This window comes from Balaenoptera acutorostrata, chromosome 4 (genome assembly GCF_949987535.1).
Source record: "Balaenoptera acutorostrata chromosome 4, mBalAcu1.1, whole genome shotgun sequence".
NCBI classification, from domain to species: domain Eukaryota; kingdom Metazoa; phylum Chordata; class Mammalia; order Artiodactyla; family Balaenopteridae; genus Balaenoptera; species Balaenoptera acutorostrata.
The window spans coordinates 34,408,734-34,430,488 of NC_080067.1; the positions used below are offsets into that span (position 1 = coordinate 34,408,734).

General features: G+C 33.9%; 1 protein-coding gene across 2 annotated transcripts in view; it reads right to left on the reverse strand.

Annotated features, from left to right (window-relative positions):
- Nucleotides 1–574: 574 nt before the first annotated feature.
- HLTF (helicase like transcription factor) overlaps nt 575–21,755 on the reverse strand; it is a 70,600-nt gene continuing 49,419 nt past the window's right edge. For both annotated transcript variants that reach the window (XM_057545454.1, XM_057545453.1), the window contains exons 15-25: nt 21,213–21,356; nt 19,662–19,800; nt 18,864–18,999; nt 16,457–16,636; nt 11,764–11,888; nt 11,101–11,279; nt 9,690–9,815; nt 9,261–9,373; nt 8,745–8,925; nt 5,246–5,326; nt 575–2,884 (exon numbers count right to left, since the gene is read on the reverse strand). In XM_057545454.1, the coding sequence (XP_057401437.1) occupies nt 2,732–2,884; nt 5,246–5,326; nt 8,745–8,925; nt 9,261–9,373; nt 9,690–9,815; nt 11,101–11,279; nt 11,764–11,888; nt 16,457–16,636; nt 18,864–18,999; nt 19,662–19,800; nt 21,213–21,356 (1,557 nt within the window). In that variant the 3' untranslated portion in view covers nt 575–2,731. The remainder of the gene's footprint in view (nt 2,885–5,245; nt 5,327–8,744; nt 8,926–9,260; nt 9,374–9,689; nt 9,816–11,100; nt 11,280–11,763; nt 11,889–16,456; nt 16,637–18,863; nt 19,000–19,661; nt 19,801–21,212; nt 21,357–21,755) is intronic.

A 21,755-nucleotide genomic window follows, 5' to 3' on the forward strand; every position in this document is an offset into this window, starting at 1 on the left:
TTGTCCTCATGTTTTTAATGAATCTTCCTTCCAAATACTAATGAACAGAACTTTGGCAAGCATATAAATAAAATGAATAAAAAACACACCAATGAATGCCAAAAGAAAACATGCACTGCCTGAGTATAATTTTATTGGTACTCACTGGTTTTAAACATAAGATGATTATTTTCTTGATTATTTTCAATCCTGGAGCTGTAATTAGGGCAAAGTCTATAATCGAGAGTGTTATCTAGTATACCACTATACATAGCTATGATCACAACTCCTTTTTTTCTGGCAGATGGGGAAATAAAAATAATCGAAACCAATGTTTAAGACGATCAAGACATTTAACATAAAATTTTAAAATATATACACTGATTTCTAAACAAGGAGTCAACCAGTTAAATTGAAATTTAGTAAAATTAAAAAGAGGTAGGAATATGAGTCAATTATTCTCAGCTACTCATAGTACTTTTATGTACGCAGTAAAAAATAATTATATAATATAGACATCTTAACAGACGTGTGAGATTTATAAAGAAAGATTAAATGTTCTTTAAAGAAAAAGTACTCATTAAAATTACAGCACTGAGGAAGCTAGTAATTTTTCACTTTTATTAATTTTAAATTTAAAACAAAATCCAGTTTGAACCACAAGTGGGAATACAATATTTTCAAGATATTTCTAAAGCTATTATTCTACGTAGTAATGAAACAGAGTTAACAGCATAAACATAATGTGAACTTTTCATTCCAGTCGTTTATATATTTTCTTAGGATGAATTTGTTGTGTTTTATTTAACAAACACCACTTAATGGAACTATACAAAACCAGAAAGGTATTTTTTAAATGACTTGCCAAATTTATCATTATGAATGTGTTTAAAAACACAAGTCTGTAAATGTTTGGGGTAAAGAAGCAAGCAAAGTCTTCACCTTTACAGTGAGTTTGCAAGGCTCTGCCTTTGTAAGCAAGAAGAGTAGGTTGTGTTTTTGCTGCACACTCTTCTTATACTTAATCTCACTGGAGTACTGGTATATAGAGAACCCACATATCATATTTTATGAGATCCTGATCAACCTGATTTTTTGTGTAATGCTAGTCCTGCAAGGTAAAGCACTTCCCTATTGCTTCTTATGCTAGTGGACCAACCTCAAGTTATTATTCCACTCTCATCCCTGCAGAAAGGTCTGTTTGTCCTTTGCATCAGCCCTCTACCTCACCTGCTGCCGAACAGAAAAGGGACTGGGAAGATTCCTGCTGTCTAATCCACTGTTCCTTTGGAGCAAAGGACAGGGCACAGAGAAGGAAGGATTTTGCTGCTGATAAGGTATGTGCTAAATCTAAGATGTGTGCCCTAGAATACAACGCTGCCTCCAATCTCCTCTTATCTTTCAGTCAAGTCACTTCCAACACTGTAAGTAAAATATAAGGTTCTTAAATTTGTATCATCAAACATGAAGCTTCTCCTATTACAGTAATTAATTTCTTCTTTCTTTGGATTAAAAAAAAAAGATTCCCTTAAGGAAAAAAATAGCACTGACTACCTAACCTGACTGATAAATTTATAGTTTGTTTTAAATGTGACTAAAAGAGTCATCCAGGATTCTGTGGCAACTACCGTGAGTTTGATTATTAACAAAAGTAGGAAAAAGATGACTAATTCTACAGATAGATGTAAGGGTGAATTACTTAAGTTCCAAAATCAAATTCTGATTCTAAACACAATAACAAAGAAAATTTTCCATTCAGGGATTAAGATGTCTTTAAAAGTTGAAACAATTTTGGAGGTCATCCAGCCCAACTTCCATCCAGATTATCATGCCTCTCACATATAGTAGTCCTCTGAATTATAAAAATTTATAGTTATTTTTTTTAAAAGCTACATAAATAAGAATTATCTATATATAGAAATATCTATTCAGCAATTCCATAATTTAAATATTCAAATCAAATTGGGCAGAACTGGTTCCTTCTCACCCCCACAGACTGTATTTACACACTAATACATCAAGTTACATTTAAACAAAAAGAATGGTACCACCTGACTAAAACGGAGAAAATAGTGCTCTAACGCAATCCCCAATTTTTTTCATGAACATAAAATTGCAAATCACTTATGTGAATGTTATCTCAATGACACTGTAAAACAAACAAACAAAAACAAAACACATACATACACATACATGAACAAAGCCAAACAAACAAAAAAACCAAGTAACTTGCTAACCTGGACTTTGGTCTCTCATTTAAGGGTTCTGGAATGCAAATATGGTTTTTGAAGGTCCAATAAAATCCGTCTCTTGTATCGTCTGTGCACATATTAATCGTTCACCTGGACTGCGAATCCACAGCTTCGCAAATGGGAAAATAACTCAGGAAATAACTATTTGGTCAAAAGTATAAAAGGTTTGACCTTATTTGAAATATGAAAAAGCTGAGTACTTGGAAGATATATGAAAATACTCAGCATAGATAATATGAAAAGTGGAATAAAAGTAACTTTTTGTCTCAAAAAATTATTTTAGGCCACAGTATATAACAGAACTTATTGCTATTTGAAATATCATTAAAAATAGGTTCATATATAGAAGGAGATTATGTATTAGTAATACCTCTTCACTAATATAAAATGATATGCTCCTTTTAGAAGATATACTCTAGAACTCATTTCTAAAACTATTTTTCACATTTCCAAAACTTATGTATATATCTAATTAAACTGACCTTACCAAATCCCACAAATTATAAATCAATTAAAGTTCTGATTTCATTAATTTTAGCTTGTTTCATTTCACTAGCATCTGTTTTTTTAGTTCCAAAGGCTCCAGCTGCAAGTTCTCTCTTTGTGTTTTGTATTTTCAGCATATTTTCTTCAACAGAATCCTTCACAATGAACTTTAAAAAGAAAAACAAAGTTAAATTGGTTAAGTACTTTTTAGGTCACAATACTTGAATTCTTTAATTAAAAAAAAAAATTGAGACATGATGAAAATGATACTTTAAAAGAACCTGCTTTCTTACAGTATTACATAGCTTTCAAAAATGGTCAATAATAATCTATTAGAAACTGTTTCACTCCCCCTTTTTTCTCAATATACAGTGAGAATATTTAGAACATGATATGATAGCTAGAGATGAGCACCATTTTCCCTTATCACTCAGTATAGTTTTCCTGTATAAAGAATACACCTGTAAGGACATAAGTTACATATTATAACTCCATCATCAAGATAAGAGCAACACACACAAAAAGCAAACTTTATAGGCAGCTCTGAAGCTGGAATATTAGCAAAATAAATGTAACATATTTAAAAAGCCAAATAAGATTTTCTCAGAAATGAAAGAACAAGCCTTCATCTGGTATAATTTATAACATTAAAAATTTAAGAGAAAAAAAAAGTGATCATCTCAATAGATGCTAAAGAAGCATTTGATAAAATTCAACGTTTATTCCTGATAAAAACCTTGACTTGAAAAAAAAATCCTCATTAACCCAGAAATAAATGTCCTCAACCTTATTTAAGGATATCTACTAGAAACTTACCAAGAGTAACATATTAAATGTAAAACAATAAAAGTATTCCCAACAAAGATAGGAACAAGTCAAGAATGATTACTGTGATTACTACTATTCAACACCGTACAAGAGGTCCCAGTTACTGTAATACAAGCTGTGTTATAAAATGTTACCAAAATACATAAAAGACCTAAAAAAAATGGAGAGTGATACTATCTAAGTTCTTATATGGGAACACTCTGTATTTATAAAGAAGACAGTTCTCCAATTAATCATAAATTCAATAAATCCCAAACAAGATTTCTTAAATGGGATTTGGTAACCCAAATCCAAAGTTCAATTCAAGAGTAAATAATAATATTAATAACCAACACAATTTTCAAAAAGAAGGGTAATGAGAGCACTTTGCTCTACTAGATATCAAAGCATACTTTATAAAACCATAGTAATTATTAAAGAAATATTGTCCTGGGAATAGGAAAAGAGATCAATGGACAGAACAGAGTCCAGAAAGAGACCCATGAATTAGTTTATGATAAAGTGACATTTCAAATCAGTAGAAAAAAAGGATGGACTTTTCCAAAAAAATGGTAATGGAGCAAATGATTCTTCATTTGAAAAAAATAAAGTTAGATCCATATCATGAATCATAAACAAAAGGTAAAATATTTCAAAAGAATCAGAAGTACAGGAGATTCTCTTTTTTTCCCTCCAAATTTTCAGTACGGCAATTTTTATTGCTATTTTTGTAAAGTACTACTCCCAGTTTACATAATTTACAGGAGATTCATTCTTAAAGTTTGAAGGTAAAGCCTTCTGTTCTAAGAAAGACCTCAAAATCCATAAGATACAAAGAAAAAGGCTGATATGTTTTAAATGATAAAAATTTCTAAACTTTTTCATGACAAAAAGCACATAAAGTTCAAAGATAAGCAAGAGCCTGGAATAAAAAATTTCCAACATGCATAAAACATTTAAAATCAGAATTTATAAAGAAGTCCTTTATACTATAAAACTATATTTGTACTTTATGAAAACTGGGCAAAAGATACAAGCAAGAAAAAAATATTAACAAGAGATATGTCAAATATGCTAAAGGTCTTAGGTAAATGAGTATTAGAAGGTCACTTTTTGACCATCTCATAAGCATAAATTTACATCATTCTCATATATCATAAAGCCTATTTTGAAAACAACTTGACAGTTATCTAATAAGATTCTAAATCCAGAATTCTAGTTTTCTTAACCTATCCTGAAGAAGTACTGTACTTGTACATATGCACAAAGATGCATATAATATAATGCTCATTATAGGAGTGTTTTTATTAGCAAAAATTGAACTGGTTAAATAAATTAGATGTAATTATGTTACCTGTCTACCATGATAGAATAATAGTAAGTTTGATCTGTATGTTCTTACAGGGTAGTCTCCAACATATACTGTTCAGGGGGGAAAAACACAGACTGCAAAATAATAAAGTATGATCCCATTTATCCTAAAATAAATTTTTGAAATTTACACATATACATAAGTATGAATGTATGTAAACAGAGAAAAACTTTGACTAGCATGTTAAACTATTGATGGTAGCTTCCTTCTAAACAGCAGAATAAAGATGATTTTCATAGTTCGCGCTGCATAATTCTATTTCAATCTTTTACAATATATTCATGCATTATTTGTATAATTTTGAAAACCTTATCAACCTAATTTTAAAATAGATGTCTTAAAAACTCACTTTCGTGATAATAACTTCTTGCTTCTGGCCAAGTCTATGGCATCTGTCAAAGCACTGATCTTCAGCAGCTGGATTCCAGGCCTAATAAGAACATGAGTTGAATAATTACCACCCTGATCTGTGAGTGTTCTGCACAAGTCCTTTTGTTGCAGTATTATTCATTCACCTTTTACTGACTGAAATCTTTCTGAATGAATTCAGATAATGACATTATAAATGCTCTCGGGACAAAAAAGTCCACACAGCCCCTGACTACCTCCCCCAATCACTACTATGATAGGCAGGTATTCTCTCCCCTGTCATTTCACTACACCGCTTCTAGTATCTAATACAGGGCCTGATACCTAGAAAGCACACAGTATAAATGATTGCGGATTAATCAAATAATGTCTTTCTCATTCCCCCTCCACCCAATTTACAATCAAACTATGTCTGCTTAACAGAGGAAGTTTATACGCTCTCTTAAATTACTTAGTTTACATCAGAAAAGATAGGTAATTGAGTCCATTTATGAAAAAGTTTTCTCCCTTTCTGCTGGTGTTTGGTTCTCTTTCTTTCATTTTCCTCCTTTCATTATGTAAAAGCACAAAAAAAGATTTCAGGAGTAATGAGAAGTCCTAAAAATTATTTAAGACTCTGCCATACAATTTTCAGTATCTATACTTGAAATCAGTTTGACTTCAAAATTGAACTAAAAAAGTAACATTAGCTAACTAACATTGGCATTATCATGGGGACTGTCTTAAGGTGAAGAATAAAACAATGAAGCACTGAAAAGGGAAGATAAGCAAAAAAGATACAGAGCTTTTCAGTCTAGAAAGATAGGAGTCAAGTGGTTTTGAAATAATATCATGAATTGTCAGGGTAGGGATCATTAAGTTTTAAACTAAACTATGGGATGACTCTTGGAAGCTGAAAACAGGGTGTTTTGGAGAAAAGGAACATTTATACAGCAAAGTACCAACTGAAAATAGAAACAAAATCATAAATTCATATGTAGATGACAAGTTTATAGTACAACTTAGGCAGTTATTTTCTTCTTTTTAAAGTTCCCTTGAGGGACTTCCCTGGTGGCGCAGTGGTTAACAATCTGCCTGCCAATGCAGGGGACACAGGTTTGATCCCTGATCCAGGAAGATCCCACATGCCACGGAGCAACTAAGCCCGTGCGCCACAACTACTGAGCCTGTGCACTGGAACCCACGAGCCACAACTACTGAGGCCCACGTGCCTGGAGACTGTGCTCTGCAGCAGGAGAGGCCACTGCAGTGAGGGGCCCGTGCACCGCAGCGAAGAGTGGCCCCCACTCGCAGCAACTAGAGAAAGCCCATGCACAGCAACGAAGACCCAACGCAGCCAAAAAAAATTTTTTTAAATAAAAATAAAAAATAAAGTTCCCTTGAGATGGAGAGAAAAGGAGATTCTACTATTAACTTGCTGTAATTTGATTTGGGGATTGTTTTTCAGTATAAAAGTTAGATTTAAAGGACTTATTTAGCTTATGAGTTTCTAAAACTGACAGTCATATTCTGTGAATATTTTGTATTTTACAATTGGACCCATTTTGAAACCATTATACTAAGAGCTCAGATAAAATGTTCCTCTCTGCTGTCTTTTGTCTAGGAACCTCATGGTGAGACGGCAGTATACATCAAGTATGACTAAATGTATAATAAAATTTACTTTATGATAATATAAAACTGATAGCTCCCATTCTCATACGTAGTGATGAAGGAAGCAATTAACTTTATCAAAAGCTCATAATGAAAAAAGAAAAAAAGCTCATAATGAAACATCAAAATACATCAAATAAATCTTAACATTTATATAATACTCGACAAAGAGGTAAAAATCTTCATGAGCGATGTTTTCTTTTTTTTTTTTTAACTGAATCTTATTTTTCTATGACCTGGCTTTTGTTTTAAAGTTAGAAACAATATCTGAAAACTTGAGATGTTCAATGAAAAACAACCAACTTACTATGAAACTGCTAAAACATTCCGTAAGTTTTCTATAAGTATAACTGTTAAAGAGTTTAGTCTCTGGTCAACTTTACAATACTAATTACTGTATTTTGTATTAACAACCTCCTCCTTATGAAGTACTAAGATTATAACCAAAAAATAATAATTTGGGAATCTGTTCCAAAAATCAGCTTCTAGAATTATCATCCGGTTAGCTAACATGTAACTTAACCTGCAGTTACAATGCATATTTTTTATAATAACCATAATACTAAAACTCTAGCAAAGATTTAAAACTTCATCCACAGAACTAAGGCAAGAAAATACGACAGACCACTGCCATCCCGATGGCATTAACATGAAACCCATGAATGCCTAAGTACGGCTCTGGTTGTAATATTACTGGAAAGGTTACCCTCAGGTGAGGAAAAAAAGCCTTGGTAACAGGTACATGCTTCAACTAGATAGCCTAACCAGAATAACTCAAAATTTGTATCTTAGTAAAATTTCTTTATGTTATGAATTTTCTGAGTTTCAGGCAGCAAGCTAAAACCACAAACTTTAGATCTGTGAATGCACAGAAACAGCACAGGGTTGCCTCTAGCCCAAACAGTACCCAATGCAAATTAGAAACTGAATTAGTTCAGAGTGCTTCCAGTCCAAAAAGCCCCTTTGTGCAATCAGAAAAAAAGTGCTCCTATGTGGATGCACCTCTAAGTCACACAGTTTGATGTGTCAACTTCAGAGTGAATTTCAACTCCCACTCTACCCCTAGACCTGTATTGCGCACAGTAATTACACTGTATTAGACACTAAAGTTTACCCAAAGCATTCCATTAATGGTATTTGTTTCTAAAACTGTGATGCTGGACCATGTGCACCTAAAATCACCTATGGTCTATATAAAAATGCAGTTTCCTGGGTCTCATCCAAGAACTCCTAAATCTGAAGACAGAGGTCAAATTGCATTTCCTAATTCTTATGCATGTTAAAGCTTGAGACTATTAGCACCATGATGGTGGCTACTTTGTCTATCTTGTTTATATCCAGATTCCCTGTGCCAGTAAGATTCCCTGACATAAAGTAAGATTTCATTATTCATGGGCCAAATCAATGAAAACACTTCCCTAAAGCATTAGAGTTAATAGAAACTTATTCTGTATATAGAAGAGCAGTAGAAAAGCACAGCATAATACTTATAAACATGGACCCCGATCCTGATTTGTATATTACTAACTGTGTGATAGGGCAAGCTATTTCATTTCTCTATGTTTCAGTTTCCTCACATGTAAAATACGGATAGTACCAAGATCCATCTCATAGAGATGTTGTGAGAATTTCAGTTGATATATGTAAAGCACTTAAGAGAAAGCCCTTAAAACACTTTTACTAAGTTATTGTCTATTTCTAAAGTTTGCCTAAGAATTTTCACAATCAGTTACAACTATAAAGGTATTTACCAAATAGTTTTTTGTTTTTATTTTTATTTTTTTAAAGAAGTAGTAACATACCAAAAAGTCCACAAAACTACTTACTGGATCCATTAAAAATACTCGAGAAGCTGCAGAAAGATTCAAACCAACTCCGCCTGCTTTTAAGGATAGAAGCATTATAGTTGGAGATCCTGCTTCAGTGTTTTGAAAACACTGAATTGATTCAACTCTTTTCTTTTGGGCCATAGAACCATCCAAACGAGTAAACACAAATCCAGAGGCTCTAATGGAGGGGACAAAAGAGACAAGTAACACTACACTATAAAAACATGTTAAGTAATTGTAATCTTTTCATTCAACCAATTCTTTCACTCATTTCTGCTGACAAATATTTACTAATCATCTACTAGTATGTCAGGCCCTGCAGTCAACCTTTTTCCTATGAACTCAGGACTTAATCTTTAAAATTCTAAGTTCTCAGGAGTATTCTTTATTGTTACTGACTGTTATTTTACATAGATGAAATGAGTAAAACATACATAATGATTTTTTGCTATCCAAATTAAAACATTTATATAAAATCCTTTTGCTCCAAGTGAGAAACACTGTTGAACTTACCTGAGTGGTGTTTCTATTAAAGACAGAAATGTTGTAAACTGAGAAACAACTAAACTTTTTATGTTGGGGTTCTTCTTTCTTAAATCAATCAATGCATGCATTAGAGCGTTAATCTGAAAAAAATTAGGACACCCATTAGATTCCATTTTGAATTGGAAGAGAAAGGTCCTACCATATTATCTCCCTAAAATACAAATGTAAAAGACCACCAATTTTTTAAAAAATTGAGACTAAAAAAATACTATCATAATCTGAACGCTTTCTCTCGCCTCTCAAATTCACCACCAGAAAGAAACAAAAAGCCAGTAACCACCAACAGAGTATAATACTCAAATGACAGGATTAAAAGCAGAATTACTATTCCTAAATATGGTATTTCTTTATATAAACATAAAACAAATACTCAAACATTTGCACATGTGTATTTACCTTCGAACTGGATGTCCACTCCATATTAGGCTTTTTCTCAGCGTCACATGCCAATTCTTCTGGAGGACATTCTAATAAATTGTCTCCATGTATATCATTTCTGCATAAAGGGCATTTAGCATGTGGCTATATAAGAAAGAACAAAGTATGAGTGACACTTAACAAAGGAACAGAAATATAAATTTGCCTAAAAATTTTAAAAGGCATGGTAAATTCCATTTCCCTAATAGCCAGCATTTAATTAAACCTTTTATTACATTCATCCATTTGAGATAAATGTGTACATGCTGAACTCCAGGCAGATATAATGTTCTAATGTAGTAAGTGGGATTGGTAAAAAAGAGAGCAAAAGTAGGTGATCTTGACTAGCAGCAAGAGCTTGAAACAATAAATACTATACTATTTTCAGACAAGTAAAGAAACCATGAATAAGTTTCTTGAACCTAATTACAATATAGCATAGAACTATTCTTTAGAAGAAAAAAGAATAATTTCCTTCTTAATAGCCTATAAAGCCAGTCCAGATCTGATAAGTCCTATCAGGTTCATTCAAAGCAGTTATCTGTTGTGTCCATTTTGTACCAAGGCATACTAATAAGATTATACCTAAAATAACTACATACCAAATACTATTACAGTAAAAAAGATTCTGAACCTAAAACAATGTTATAAGTCAGTATAGTACAGTTACCTTTAGAGAGGAGGGAGAGAGTAATGATTGGGAGGGAACACAGGAAGATCTGGGTAGTAGTTATATGGATTTGTTTACTTCATAATTCACTGAGCTATACAATCATGACGTGCATTTTCCGTTATATGTATATTATATCTCAATAAAAAGTTGTAAAAAATTATACCTCAGAAGGATTGCTGAAAGGATTATTCCACTTCACATGAATCTAGACCTACCTAGCTATAGCAGCCAACAGCCATGCATGGCAATTAAGCTGTTGAAATGTGGTAAAGACAAATTGAGATGTGTTATAAGTGCACAATACCACTGAATTTTGAACACTTCAAGTTTTTAAAAATCATGTAAGGTATCTCATTAATTTTTTATATTTTAGATATACTGGATAAATAAAAATGCATTATAAGAATTAACTTCACCTGTTTTACTAGAAAATTTTAAATTACCTTTGTGTCTCACATTATCAATCTATTTCTTAGACAAAGATGATCTAAAGAGTTAGTAGAACTAAAATATTGACTGTGAAATATCCCTCCAAAAAATTAATTATATGAAACATATCTATTAAAACAGTGATAAAATTAACTATATATAAAAGGTGCACTAGGAAATCCAAGTGCAAAACTCTTTATGGTCTCTGTTGGACTTGGGTTTTCATTACACTCAACACTGCAACACTACTCCATCAAACACTGAATTTGTACTCAGCATAAAACTAACCTGCTCATTCTGAATGACTTGGCAAATGCAGGGTTTACAAAAGACGTGTGCACAATGTGTTATGACAGGAACCGTTAAAGAATCCAAGCAAATTGCACATTCTTCATCAGAACCTGAGCTCAGAATTAACTTCATCTTCCTTATTAACTTCTTTCGTAGTTCTTCAGGTGTATCATTTCCTAGAGAAAAGGCTGAAAAATTAATTTCAGAGCAAGACTTGTAATATAACTAGACAATCTTAATCTTCCTTATATAGGGAAAAGTTTTGTTTGGGTAGTCTTAAGTCTTTTTATTTATTTATTTATTTTTATCAGAGGCAAAAAGCATGATTTAAATTTGAAATTTTAAGAAAAATTCAGAAGCTTCACATAACATACCTTACACAGAAACATCATTGTAACACCATCTGCGGGTACTACCATAGAATAAAAGGCTGATCCAATTTGAACCTTTCTTCTAAGACTATCACTGGAAATCCTTGAAAACCTCATTAATATTCCATTTCATTGTTGAGAGGTTCTTGAGTATATTTCTAGTTGAGTGCTATTCTAAAATCAATGTCCATTTGACAAATAAACTAAATTTACGCCATATGAAAAACTTCTCATTCTTATTTAAATATCTCTAATAAATATGATGTGTAAACCAATCACATTTACCTACCTGAGGGACCACAGGAAGACACTGCGTTTGTAAGAAGTTGAGTATGACAACAAATCTGCCGCAATCTAAGCAAAAGACCCAGGACGTCTGCATAGTGTGCAAGGACAGTCCCTTCGTTAAAATACCTAGAGGTAAAAACGTTAAATATTATGAAGGCCTCTAAACAATAATATTTCCTATTCTAAAACAGTGCAACAAAAATGGCATTGTTTTCTTCTTCCCTGGAAATCACTTCAAAACGTGAATGGAAAACAGAAAAGTAAACTCTATCTTTAATGAAACCAGGAGAGATTTCTAACAATAAAGCAAAGTATATGAGAAATGGCTGCCAACTGCAGTAGAAGTCAAAAAGGAAGATACTGAGAGATATGACTGCAGATCTCAAGCAGACCTGCCAGAGCACAATTCTTCAAAATAGACAGCATGCCCTAAGGAGAAAATCACCATCTCTTATGTGCATGGCTCATGGCTTGAACGTCCCTGGACAAGTTTATACCAAGACGGAGGGAAGGCAAGCTGAATAAGGAAACACGTGGCCCTACTGTGTTTTCAGAAAAGACTATAACCACAGCATTCCATATCATAAGGAACCCTAAAGTTTCTGATCTCTGTTTTATGAGCACAAGTAAAATCTGAAAGAACGCACATGTAACCCTGAGTCATCATTAAATAAGGATATATTTCCTGCTAGTCGAGGATACAGCTGTGACTCCTGTCCCTTCATATCAATCTCTTGCAAATAGCTAGTCCAGAAAGAACTCAAGACATTCATATATGAGTAACAATCAGCAAAGAGCAAGGGAGAGAACAAATGGCAGTGAAAGAAAACTCACCAGAAAAATGTTGCCATAGAGCAAATAAAAATTATGACCAAGAATGCTGCCATGATTTAACACCACTCAATAAAACAGTTCCTCCTAAAAAAAACACCAATAGCTTAAAGCAGAGACAAAACTTGAAAAGGTAAAACAAAACAGAGACCAAAGATGAGCTGGTACAGCTAAAAAGTATGAAAGAGAAAAGTAAATTATCCGAGGAGGCCACCGGGAAGCCAGCATAAAAGGGACTAGCCACTGATAAAAAGAAAGAATGTGGGAAACAGGATTGAGAAAAGCAAAATTAAACAGAAAGATGTAAGTGATTAGAATAAAATGATACCTCTGGAAAAAAAAGAATATCCAGCATACACAGAGAGAAATGAAATAATGGAACAGGAAACAGTATTTAAGAAAACTTTCCCAAAAGGGGGTGCAGGGGAAGACTGGAATCTACAGATTTAAATGGTACCACACGTTCCATAAAAAAATCAACAGAGATTCTGGTGAAATTGCTGGACTTTAAAGAATAAAATAAAAATCAAGGTTTTCCATGGAACTATTCAATATAAAATACAGTAGAACAAAGACAATACAGGTTCTGAAGAAAGAATGGGTGATCCAAAAATTATACAGCAAGGCAATCTGATATTTAAGTATTAAGGCAATAGGAGAAATATAGCCTAATGGTTAAGAGGACAGACTCTAGAGCTAGACTGTCTGAATTCAAAATCTGGCTCTGTCAATTTAACTGTGAAAACTTGGGCAGGTTTCTCAACCTGTGTCTTGAGCTTCCTCAGCTGTAACAGTGTCATAATACATACCTCATAGGACTGTTGTATTAAAAAAGTTAGTACATGCAAAGCATTTAGAATAGTGCTGGACTATGGTAAATGATATATATCTGCTGATATTATTAGTAAGAGTAGTATTATGGCAACAAATGCTTCTCAGTATTCAAGAATGCAAGGAATAGGCAATATAAAGACTGAACTTACAAATTCTAGAACCAAACTACCTGAATTTAAACACCACCTCTGTCATTCATTAGCTGTGTGACACAGTGTAAGTCACCTAACTGCTCTGTGCCTCGGATCCTTCATCTGTAAAATGTAGGTAATCCCTGTACTGACTTAATAGGATTGTTGTGAATTAATACACATAAAGCTCTTAGATGAATGCATAACACGTAGTAAGTGCTCAATAAATGTTAGTAAATGCATTACCTATTAAGATATTTTTTAAATAACATTTTTTCTCTGAGAACACAGTTTCAATAAAGTTACTCTTTTTCAACCTTTTCAAACAGAATAACATTTACCAATAGTCTAATTATTCCCTGGCATCACTTCTTACACTGAAAATGAATATTTCAGTTTAAGAAATTTCTTTTGAGTGCCAGATACCGAAGTAGAAGTTTCCTCCTACCTCACCAGCTACTCCTATCTTGTTAGAACTCTTCTCTAACTTCACTCACTCTCTTGGTGATCTTATCCAGTCTCCCGGCTAAAATTAACATTTACACACAGGTGACTTTCAAATTTATATCAAACCAAGAGCATTCCCATGAACTGTAATCTCATATCCAACTGACTATGTGACATCTCCACTTGGAAATCACACAGGCATCACACAATCAATGTGTCCAAAGCTGAGTTTCCCATCTTCCCTGAAAAAACTCTGCTCCTCCCTATAGACCTATTCTGCAAATGGCAATTCCATCCTTCTAGCCACTCATGTGAAAAACCTTGCAGTTATCTTTCACTCCTCTCTCTCACACCCCATACTACATCAATCAGCAAGTTCTGTTGGCTCTACCTTCAAAATGTAACAGAATCCGGGCATTTCTCACCCCCTTCATCACTACTACTGTAGTAAAAAAACACACTATCATCTCTTGCTTTGATTTTTGCCACTGTTGTCCCTACTTATGCCTTGACTCTACAATGTAAGTCTTAACACAGCAGCCAGTGATCCTTTAAAAATGTAAGTAAAATTAAGTCACTCGTGGTTCAAATCCCTTCCTTCAAAGGTTCCCAAATCTCATAAACAGTAGAAGCCAAAGTTCTTCAAATATGCCACAATGCGTGACGTAACTGTCATCCACCCCCACTCCAACAGCTCTCTGACATCATCACTATTTTCCCCCTTGCTCACATTATCCAGCCACACCTGCCTCTCTGTTGCTCAAGCTCCCCAGGTATGCTCCCAGCTTAGGGCCTTTACACTTGCTGTTCCCCTCTGCCAGAAATGCCCCCCAACCCCAATCTCCTTTAAATCTTTTCCCACATATCACCTTCTCAGTGAAATCATCTTCCCTGAATACCCTATAAAAACAGCTTCAGTGCTCCCTTACCTCCTTTCTCTGCTTCACTTTTTTTCCATAAAACTTAATTTTTTAATCTGTTACCTCCCACTGAAATATAAACTCCTTGAGGGTAGAGATTTTTGTCTGCTTTACTCTGCTGTATCCCAATGTGTACAACAGTGCCTGGCACACAGGCACTTAATAAATTTTGGTTGAAAGAATGAATATGAAGGAAATTTGAATCACCACTGCAAGATTTTGAACTCTGAAATCGCTTGCTTAGAACAATCTTTCTCAATATTCCTAATTCCTATTAAACCTGCTTTGTACCTCACTGAAGTTCTTATGTTTTGAAGATTCCCCTATATTCTCAACCCTGTCCTGCCTTCACTTGTCTCCTACTCATTCTGGTTCCTTCATGCATTCACATCAAACATGCTCTTGCTTAGACTAGAATTTCTCACCTACCGATCCCCAATACCTTTAATCTACACTTCATCAGCTCCTAGTTCCAGATTTCCATGTGTGGTTGGAAAGTCGTACTGATTTAACTTTTACATAGATCCAGTAACATGTGGAGCCTGTCTACCCCTCTAAAAACCTTACTTTTTGCAATGGCTGCAAATCCAGTCTACCTTCCTCAACTTCCCACTGCCTTACTCTGTAGATATCTTGTCTCATAGTTCACTGATTGTACTGTTGATATTATTTACCTCCATAGTAGGCTTTATTTTTCTCCACCAATTTGTTTTATTCTCTTTTCTGTCTGTAGTCTCTTCCATGTTCTCTTCCTCTCAAAGCAATTACACAAATAAAACCACCAAAAAATTGATCCAGCAGCCAACTGTCAATCCTATCTACCAGTCTTCTTCCTTTTAAAGACAAACTTCGTGAAAAATGGTCTACCCCTACAGCTGGCTACTTCTTTGCAATCCCTTTACTCCTACAATTTGGCTACATATCTCATCATTCTAGTGAAACCATTCTGGGAGTTTATACCGGTAACTTCTGAATCACCAAATTACTGTAAATAGCCTTTACTAAGTCTCTGCACTATGTGACACTACTGACCATATATTCTTTCTTGATTACAGTCTTTACTGGAATTCTGTAACAGTTTCTCTACTTTCTTCATACATCTCCCCTTGACAGAATCTCTTCCAGTGGCTCCTCTTTATTTTCCTATGTCTTTAATGTGGAACGTTCCCCCAAGTTTTAGTCCTTAATAGGTTTATTTTCTCTAGATATACTTCTCTCAATGTTTTTAATCTTCTCCCATGACATAGAACCAGGAATAGGAGCAAGCAAGGTCTTCTGACTAGCAATCCAAGACTTGCCATTTCACGTAAACTTTTTTCCTAACTTAAGGAATTACTTACCTGGTGAATTATAATATTATTTCACTCACTTAAACTATTAATTTGTTAAAAAGTAAATAGTTAAAAAAAACAAATTATACTTCAGTGCACTTAATAAGACTTTATTGCTAACATACCTAAAAAATGCTATTCAATTAAAGTTAACAAAGAAAATAAAAACTAATTTCTAAAATGACTCTTTTTCTCCATACCTTCCAATAGTAGCTCTGCCTTCATTTTTCACAGACTGGTAAATCTTCCTCTCTTCATCTGAAAGTGTAATGTGCTGAATAAATACTTTACGTTCTGGTAACTCCAAAACAGGTTTTCCTCTAATTTTGCTTGTCTTTGTTCTTCTAAGTGTAATATTTTTAATTAGGGACTGTAAACGCCTAATCAAAATAAAAGAAATAATCACATAACTTTTTATTTCTTCATAAGTTAATAATTCAATGAGAACAAAAAAGAATATCTTAATCTATTACCGTTCTACATAACCTTAGAGATTTTAACCTTAAAGAAAAAAAATCTAAAATCTAAATCTAAATCTAAAAAAAATCTTAACCTTAAAGATTTTTTTAAAAAAATGCTTATCTGAGGTTTTATCCAATCTTATAATGACAGACATATTCTACAAAGAGAAAATTATAGCAACAAAATACATTTAAATTTGACCTCAATTCAGTACCTGTCATAGTTTAATCTTTTATCCTGCCCTTATTTTTCTGAAGCTCTTCTCCCCGTTTTTCTAATCACTAACCCTCTTTTTACTTCTCAATTCTGTCAACTACACCACCCAAAGTTTGACACTCAAATTCTTAAAAAGTACCTATTAAGCGCAAGGCATTATACTAAACATCATAAATACATAAAATGAGTAAGATCTTATCTTCAAAAAATTTCTCCAGTAATATGAAAATCAAGGTACATAAATAAGTAATTTTTATAAAGTAATGAGTGCCAAAAATAAAAATTAAAACATGATGTGACAATTCAGAAGAGGGATAAATGCCTTCTAGATTCTACAACCTTTACAATCTCTTCTCAATATCAGAAAAAAAAAGGAAGCAACTCTTTAAAAAAAGATTTTTTCCTAACAATGAAATATAAATACAATTTCTTAAATCAGAATTTAAATAGTTGGTTCTGAGGAATCAAGTAGACAGTACTGCAAACTAGGTTAGTGGCTTTTGAATCTTTTTCACTGTAACCCACAGTAAGAAACATATTTTACTCCATCCATCAAACGTACAGAAACACATATACATATAACAGAAACAAACATTTCACAAAACAATACTGTGTGTGATGTACCCTGCTATTTTCCTAAATCTTCTACTCTATTTCATTTTCTTTAATGAACAGCTATAATGCTAGCTGCCATCTTTATGATTTCACAAAATGCTAATGAATCCTAAACCCTCTGTCTGAAAACCACTGCTCCAGGCAAAAAATTTGAACCTTAGCCTAGTACCTTCAAAATGGCTATCAGCAAGTTGATATTTATGAGAAGTTGAGTTTTTATCTATCTCCACCAGAAACAACTTTCTGTCTTGTAAAACTCTTGTTAATGCCACTGTATTACCACATCATTCGGCTATCACTATATAAAGCTATACAACAGGGGTCCCCAACCCCCAGGCCATGGACTGGTACCTGTCCGTGGCCTGTTAGGAACCAGGCTGCACAGCAGGAGGTGGGCAGCAGATGAGCAAGTAAAGCCTTATCTGCATTTACAGCCTCTCCCCATCACTTGCATTACCGCCTGAGCTCCGCCTCCTGTCAGATCAGCAGCGGCATTAGATTCTCATAGGAGCGTGAACCCTACTGTGAACTGCGCATGTGAGGGATCTAGGCTGCGTGCTCCTTATGAGTACCTAATGCCTGATGATCTGAGGTGGAGCTGAGGCAGTAATGCTAGCGCTGGGGAGCAGCTGCAAATACAGATTATCGTTAGCAGAGAGGTTTGACTGCACAGAGACCATAATAAATCAACTGCTTGCAGACTCATATCAAAACCCTATGTGAGTGGCAAGTGAAAACAAGCTCAGGGCTCCCACTGATTCTGCATTATGGTGAGTTGTATAATTATTTCATTATATATTACAATGTAATGATAATAGAAATAAAGTGCACAAAAAATGTAATGCGCCTGAATCATCCTAAAACCATCCCCCACCCTGCCCCCGTCCGTGGAAAAACTGTCTTCCATGAAACTGGTCCCTGGTGCCAAAAGGGTTGGGGACCCGCTGCTATACAAGATAAGTTACGAAAATTTAGTGCATATTGGATTCTCTGAGCATATAATGTTTTTCCTGTCACTGCTTAATTTACTAATGGTGGTTTTGAGGGTAAGAGCAACACACAAAGACCATATAGCTCTGCCTTCCTTCACAGTTTTGACTAAAATCAGGGGAAAGGAGAGGGTTAACCTTTTAGTGGTAGGTAGAAATTTTTATCCCCCCAAACAAGAATCATCAGATTTTTGAGAGTCAAAGACATTAAGCTGTAAACACTTTTTGGAGAGGAAAGCCAACAGTCAGGTTAAAATAGTAATGAAAGTGGCAACTGCTTCAAGCTGCTAACAATTATTTGTTCAGTTGTCCTGAAATTACTTACCTAAGTCCTCCTTCATCTCCCATCGTGACAGGACGCTGTATTGTTCTATGCCACCATTCTCTATCAAGAAATGGTTTAAGTTTTAAGAAGGAAAGAAGAGACCACAAGTCCTTTAAAGAATTCTGAATTGGAGTGCCTAAAAAGAACAGAAAACTGTTATAACTCTATAGCCAGAGTACACAATCAAAATATCCACTGGCCCAATCAACGGAGACGACACTTGAAAATGGGCACTTCGTTCTAAGCACACCCAGTAACTATTAAGCTGTGACTATAATCCTTTGTTAAACATATACACAATCTCAAAATACAGTCTGGCTCTGATTTTTAGCTCTCACTTGCCATACTAACAAAAAGACCACAGACCCCGTTAACTCAACTTTCTCCTTATCAAGAACATTTGCTTATTTGATTTTTAAATCAGCAGCACTAGCAAGAAGAAAAAAACTAATTTGAGTTTATATTCTCGTCCCCATCTTCCAGTACAGGTTCATGAGTAGCAAACAAGCTCCATGATGGGAAGTAGAGAAATCAAGATTCTAATTGGAGGATTAAAGTGTCTAGAGTTCCAAAGTTCAAAAATAAGTCTAGTGACTGTTCCATAAATGAACTATAATTCAAATGTTGCTATATCATGGGCAGCTATAAAAAAAAGTCAAAATGTTTTATTAAATGATTTCTATAATTGATTTTTGGGAGAGACTTTATATCCACTTGAAGTTTACAAAGTTACTTCATAACTTACTTAACCATACATATTTGGGAATTCATTTTTTTAAAAGTATATGCTATCATTACCTGTCAATACCCATCTTCTTTCTGCTTCTAAATCAAGTACAGCTTTTGTCTGCTGAGCATTTGGATTTCGTATGGCATGTCCTTCGTCCAGGATCACTCTTAGCCACCTTATGCTATGTAGCGGACTATCAGCTTTAGTCTGAAATAAATGTTTCATATGAATTAAAAACACAGGAAAGTAAAATAATACTTTATGTAATTTGATAAGTAATATGAGTTGTTATTCTTTAATATCATCACTTACTATGTGGTAGGTACTGCTTTAAGCACTACATATATTAAATTATTAAATGTTCACAAACTTATGAAGTATTATTACTCCTATTTTACAGATGAGAAAATTGAAGCACCAAGGTGTGACGTATGTTGCTCAAAGTACCACAGCTATGAAGTGCAGAGCTAGCATTCAAACCCAGGTAATCTAGCTCTCTGATGAGACCTTGGTTCAAAACACTGAGCTATTCTTATTCTGCCTCAGATTCAAACATATGATGATATAAAAATCGTCAGTAAAAAGAATTATTTGAATATAACATAATTACTTTTATGTAAAAGTTAATGTTCTTACCTAAAGACTAAAATTTTTATAGTAAAGTATTTTGGAAAACATTTTAACTTAACAACTGGAATTACAGGCAAACAACAATTAGAATTCTAAATGAACTGAGAAACAAATTTCAGATACAAAAAAGCTTATTTTTAAATTGAGATAAACAATTATCAAATCACTATGACAGAAAACAATATTCTAGAATATCAGAAAAAGTAAGAATTCATTTGCAAATTGCTATATACACTTAATTACAATTCAGATTTTAAAATTTAAATGTTCTAAATATAAAATATTCCTAAATTATTATCTAAAGGAAGTCGAACCTTGTTCTTTTTTTTTTTTTTTTTTTTGGCAAAATATTAAAAAACAATTTCCTCTTGGGGGGACTAGAGAGGCAGAGCTGCAGCATCACCCTCCAAGAGGTGACCCCCAGTGCCAGCCCTCCACACCAGTACAGGAGGGCCAGGCAGCCCCAAAGCCCAGCAGACGGGGTCCCTGGGCTCAGCTGCTGGGCTGGGAGGACAGCCTGATGCTCAAGTTTCCCCATCTGTACAGTGTGGTAAATCTGTGCAGATAGTGTGGTAAATGCCGCACCTGAAGAAACCTGTGAAACTCCTGATTTAGAGATCCTTAATTTGGGGCTAGAACCCATGGATGGGATTTAGGGCACTCCTACCAGTTCCTGAAATTATATACAAAATTATGTGGATATGTATGCACATGAATGCTTCTGGAAAAAGGGTCTAGAGCAGCACTGTCGAATAGGAATGTCATGCAAGCCACGGATGTCATATTAAATTTTCCAGTAGCCACACTTTAAAAAGTAACAAGATATAGGTAAAATTAATTTTAATAAAATATTTTATTTAAAAAAATTTCCTATTTACTTCCTATATATTAAGGGAAGAGTATAAAGCCTGAATTTTAGAACACTTTAGAAACCTGAAGCAATTACTTAAATTCAACTTCCGAAAATCTCTGGGTGTCAACATACTTACTCCATAGTCATGAGTTAAAATATTATATGTAGTCAAAACAATATCCTGTTTCGAAAGCAAGGCTGGGTCTCTAACACGATCAGGACCATAATAAACATAAAAATTCAAGTGCACATCTGATTTTATATGTTGTCCAAACTGGTCCTAAAAGAAAATTAGAAATATTTTAATAATAAGTAGGTTAGTGTCAGGTTCAATATGTGTATAAAATGTACTGTCTTGGCAGTAGTGTCACAAATCAAACAACTAAAATTGCATAAAAACAAGTTTCATGCAATCTAAACTAAAACCACAACAATGATAATAACAATACTAGTTATTTTATTGCCAGGGAAACTGACATATATACAATAATAATACATTATATAAATTTTGCCTGTCCCTACCAGTGGGCAGCTGCTTCATTTTTAGAAGGAAAAAGCAACCAAGCTTTTTTAAAACAGTAAGTTTTTTTAAATTTAGTATTTTACAAAAAGGGTCTTTAATGCTTCCATTTAGTGACTTAATATTATCAAAATTAAACACTGAAAGAACAGTAGGCAA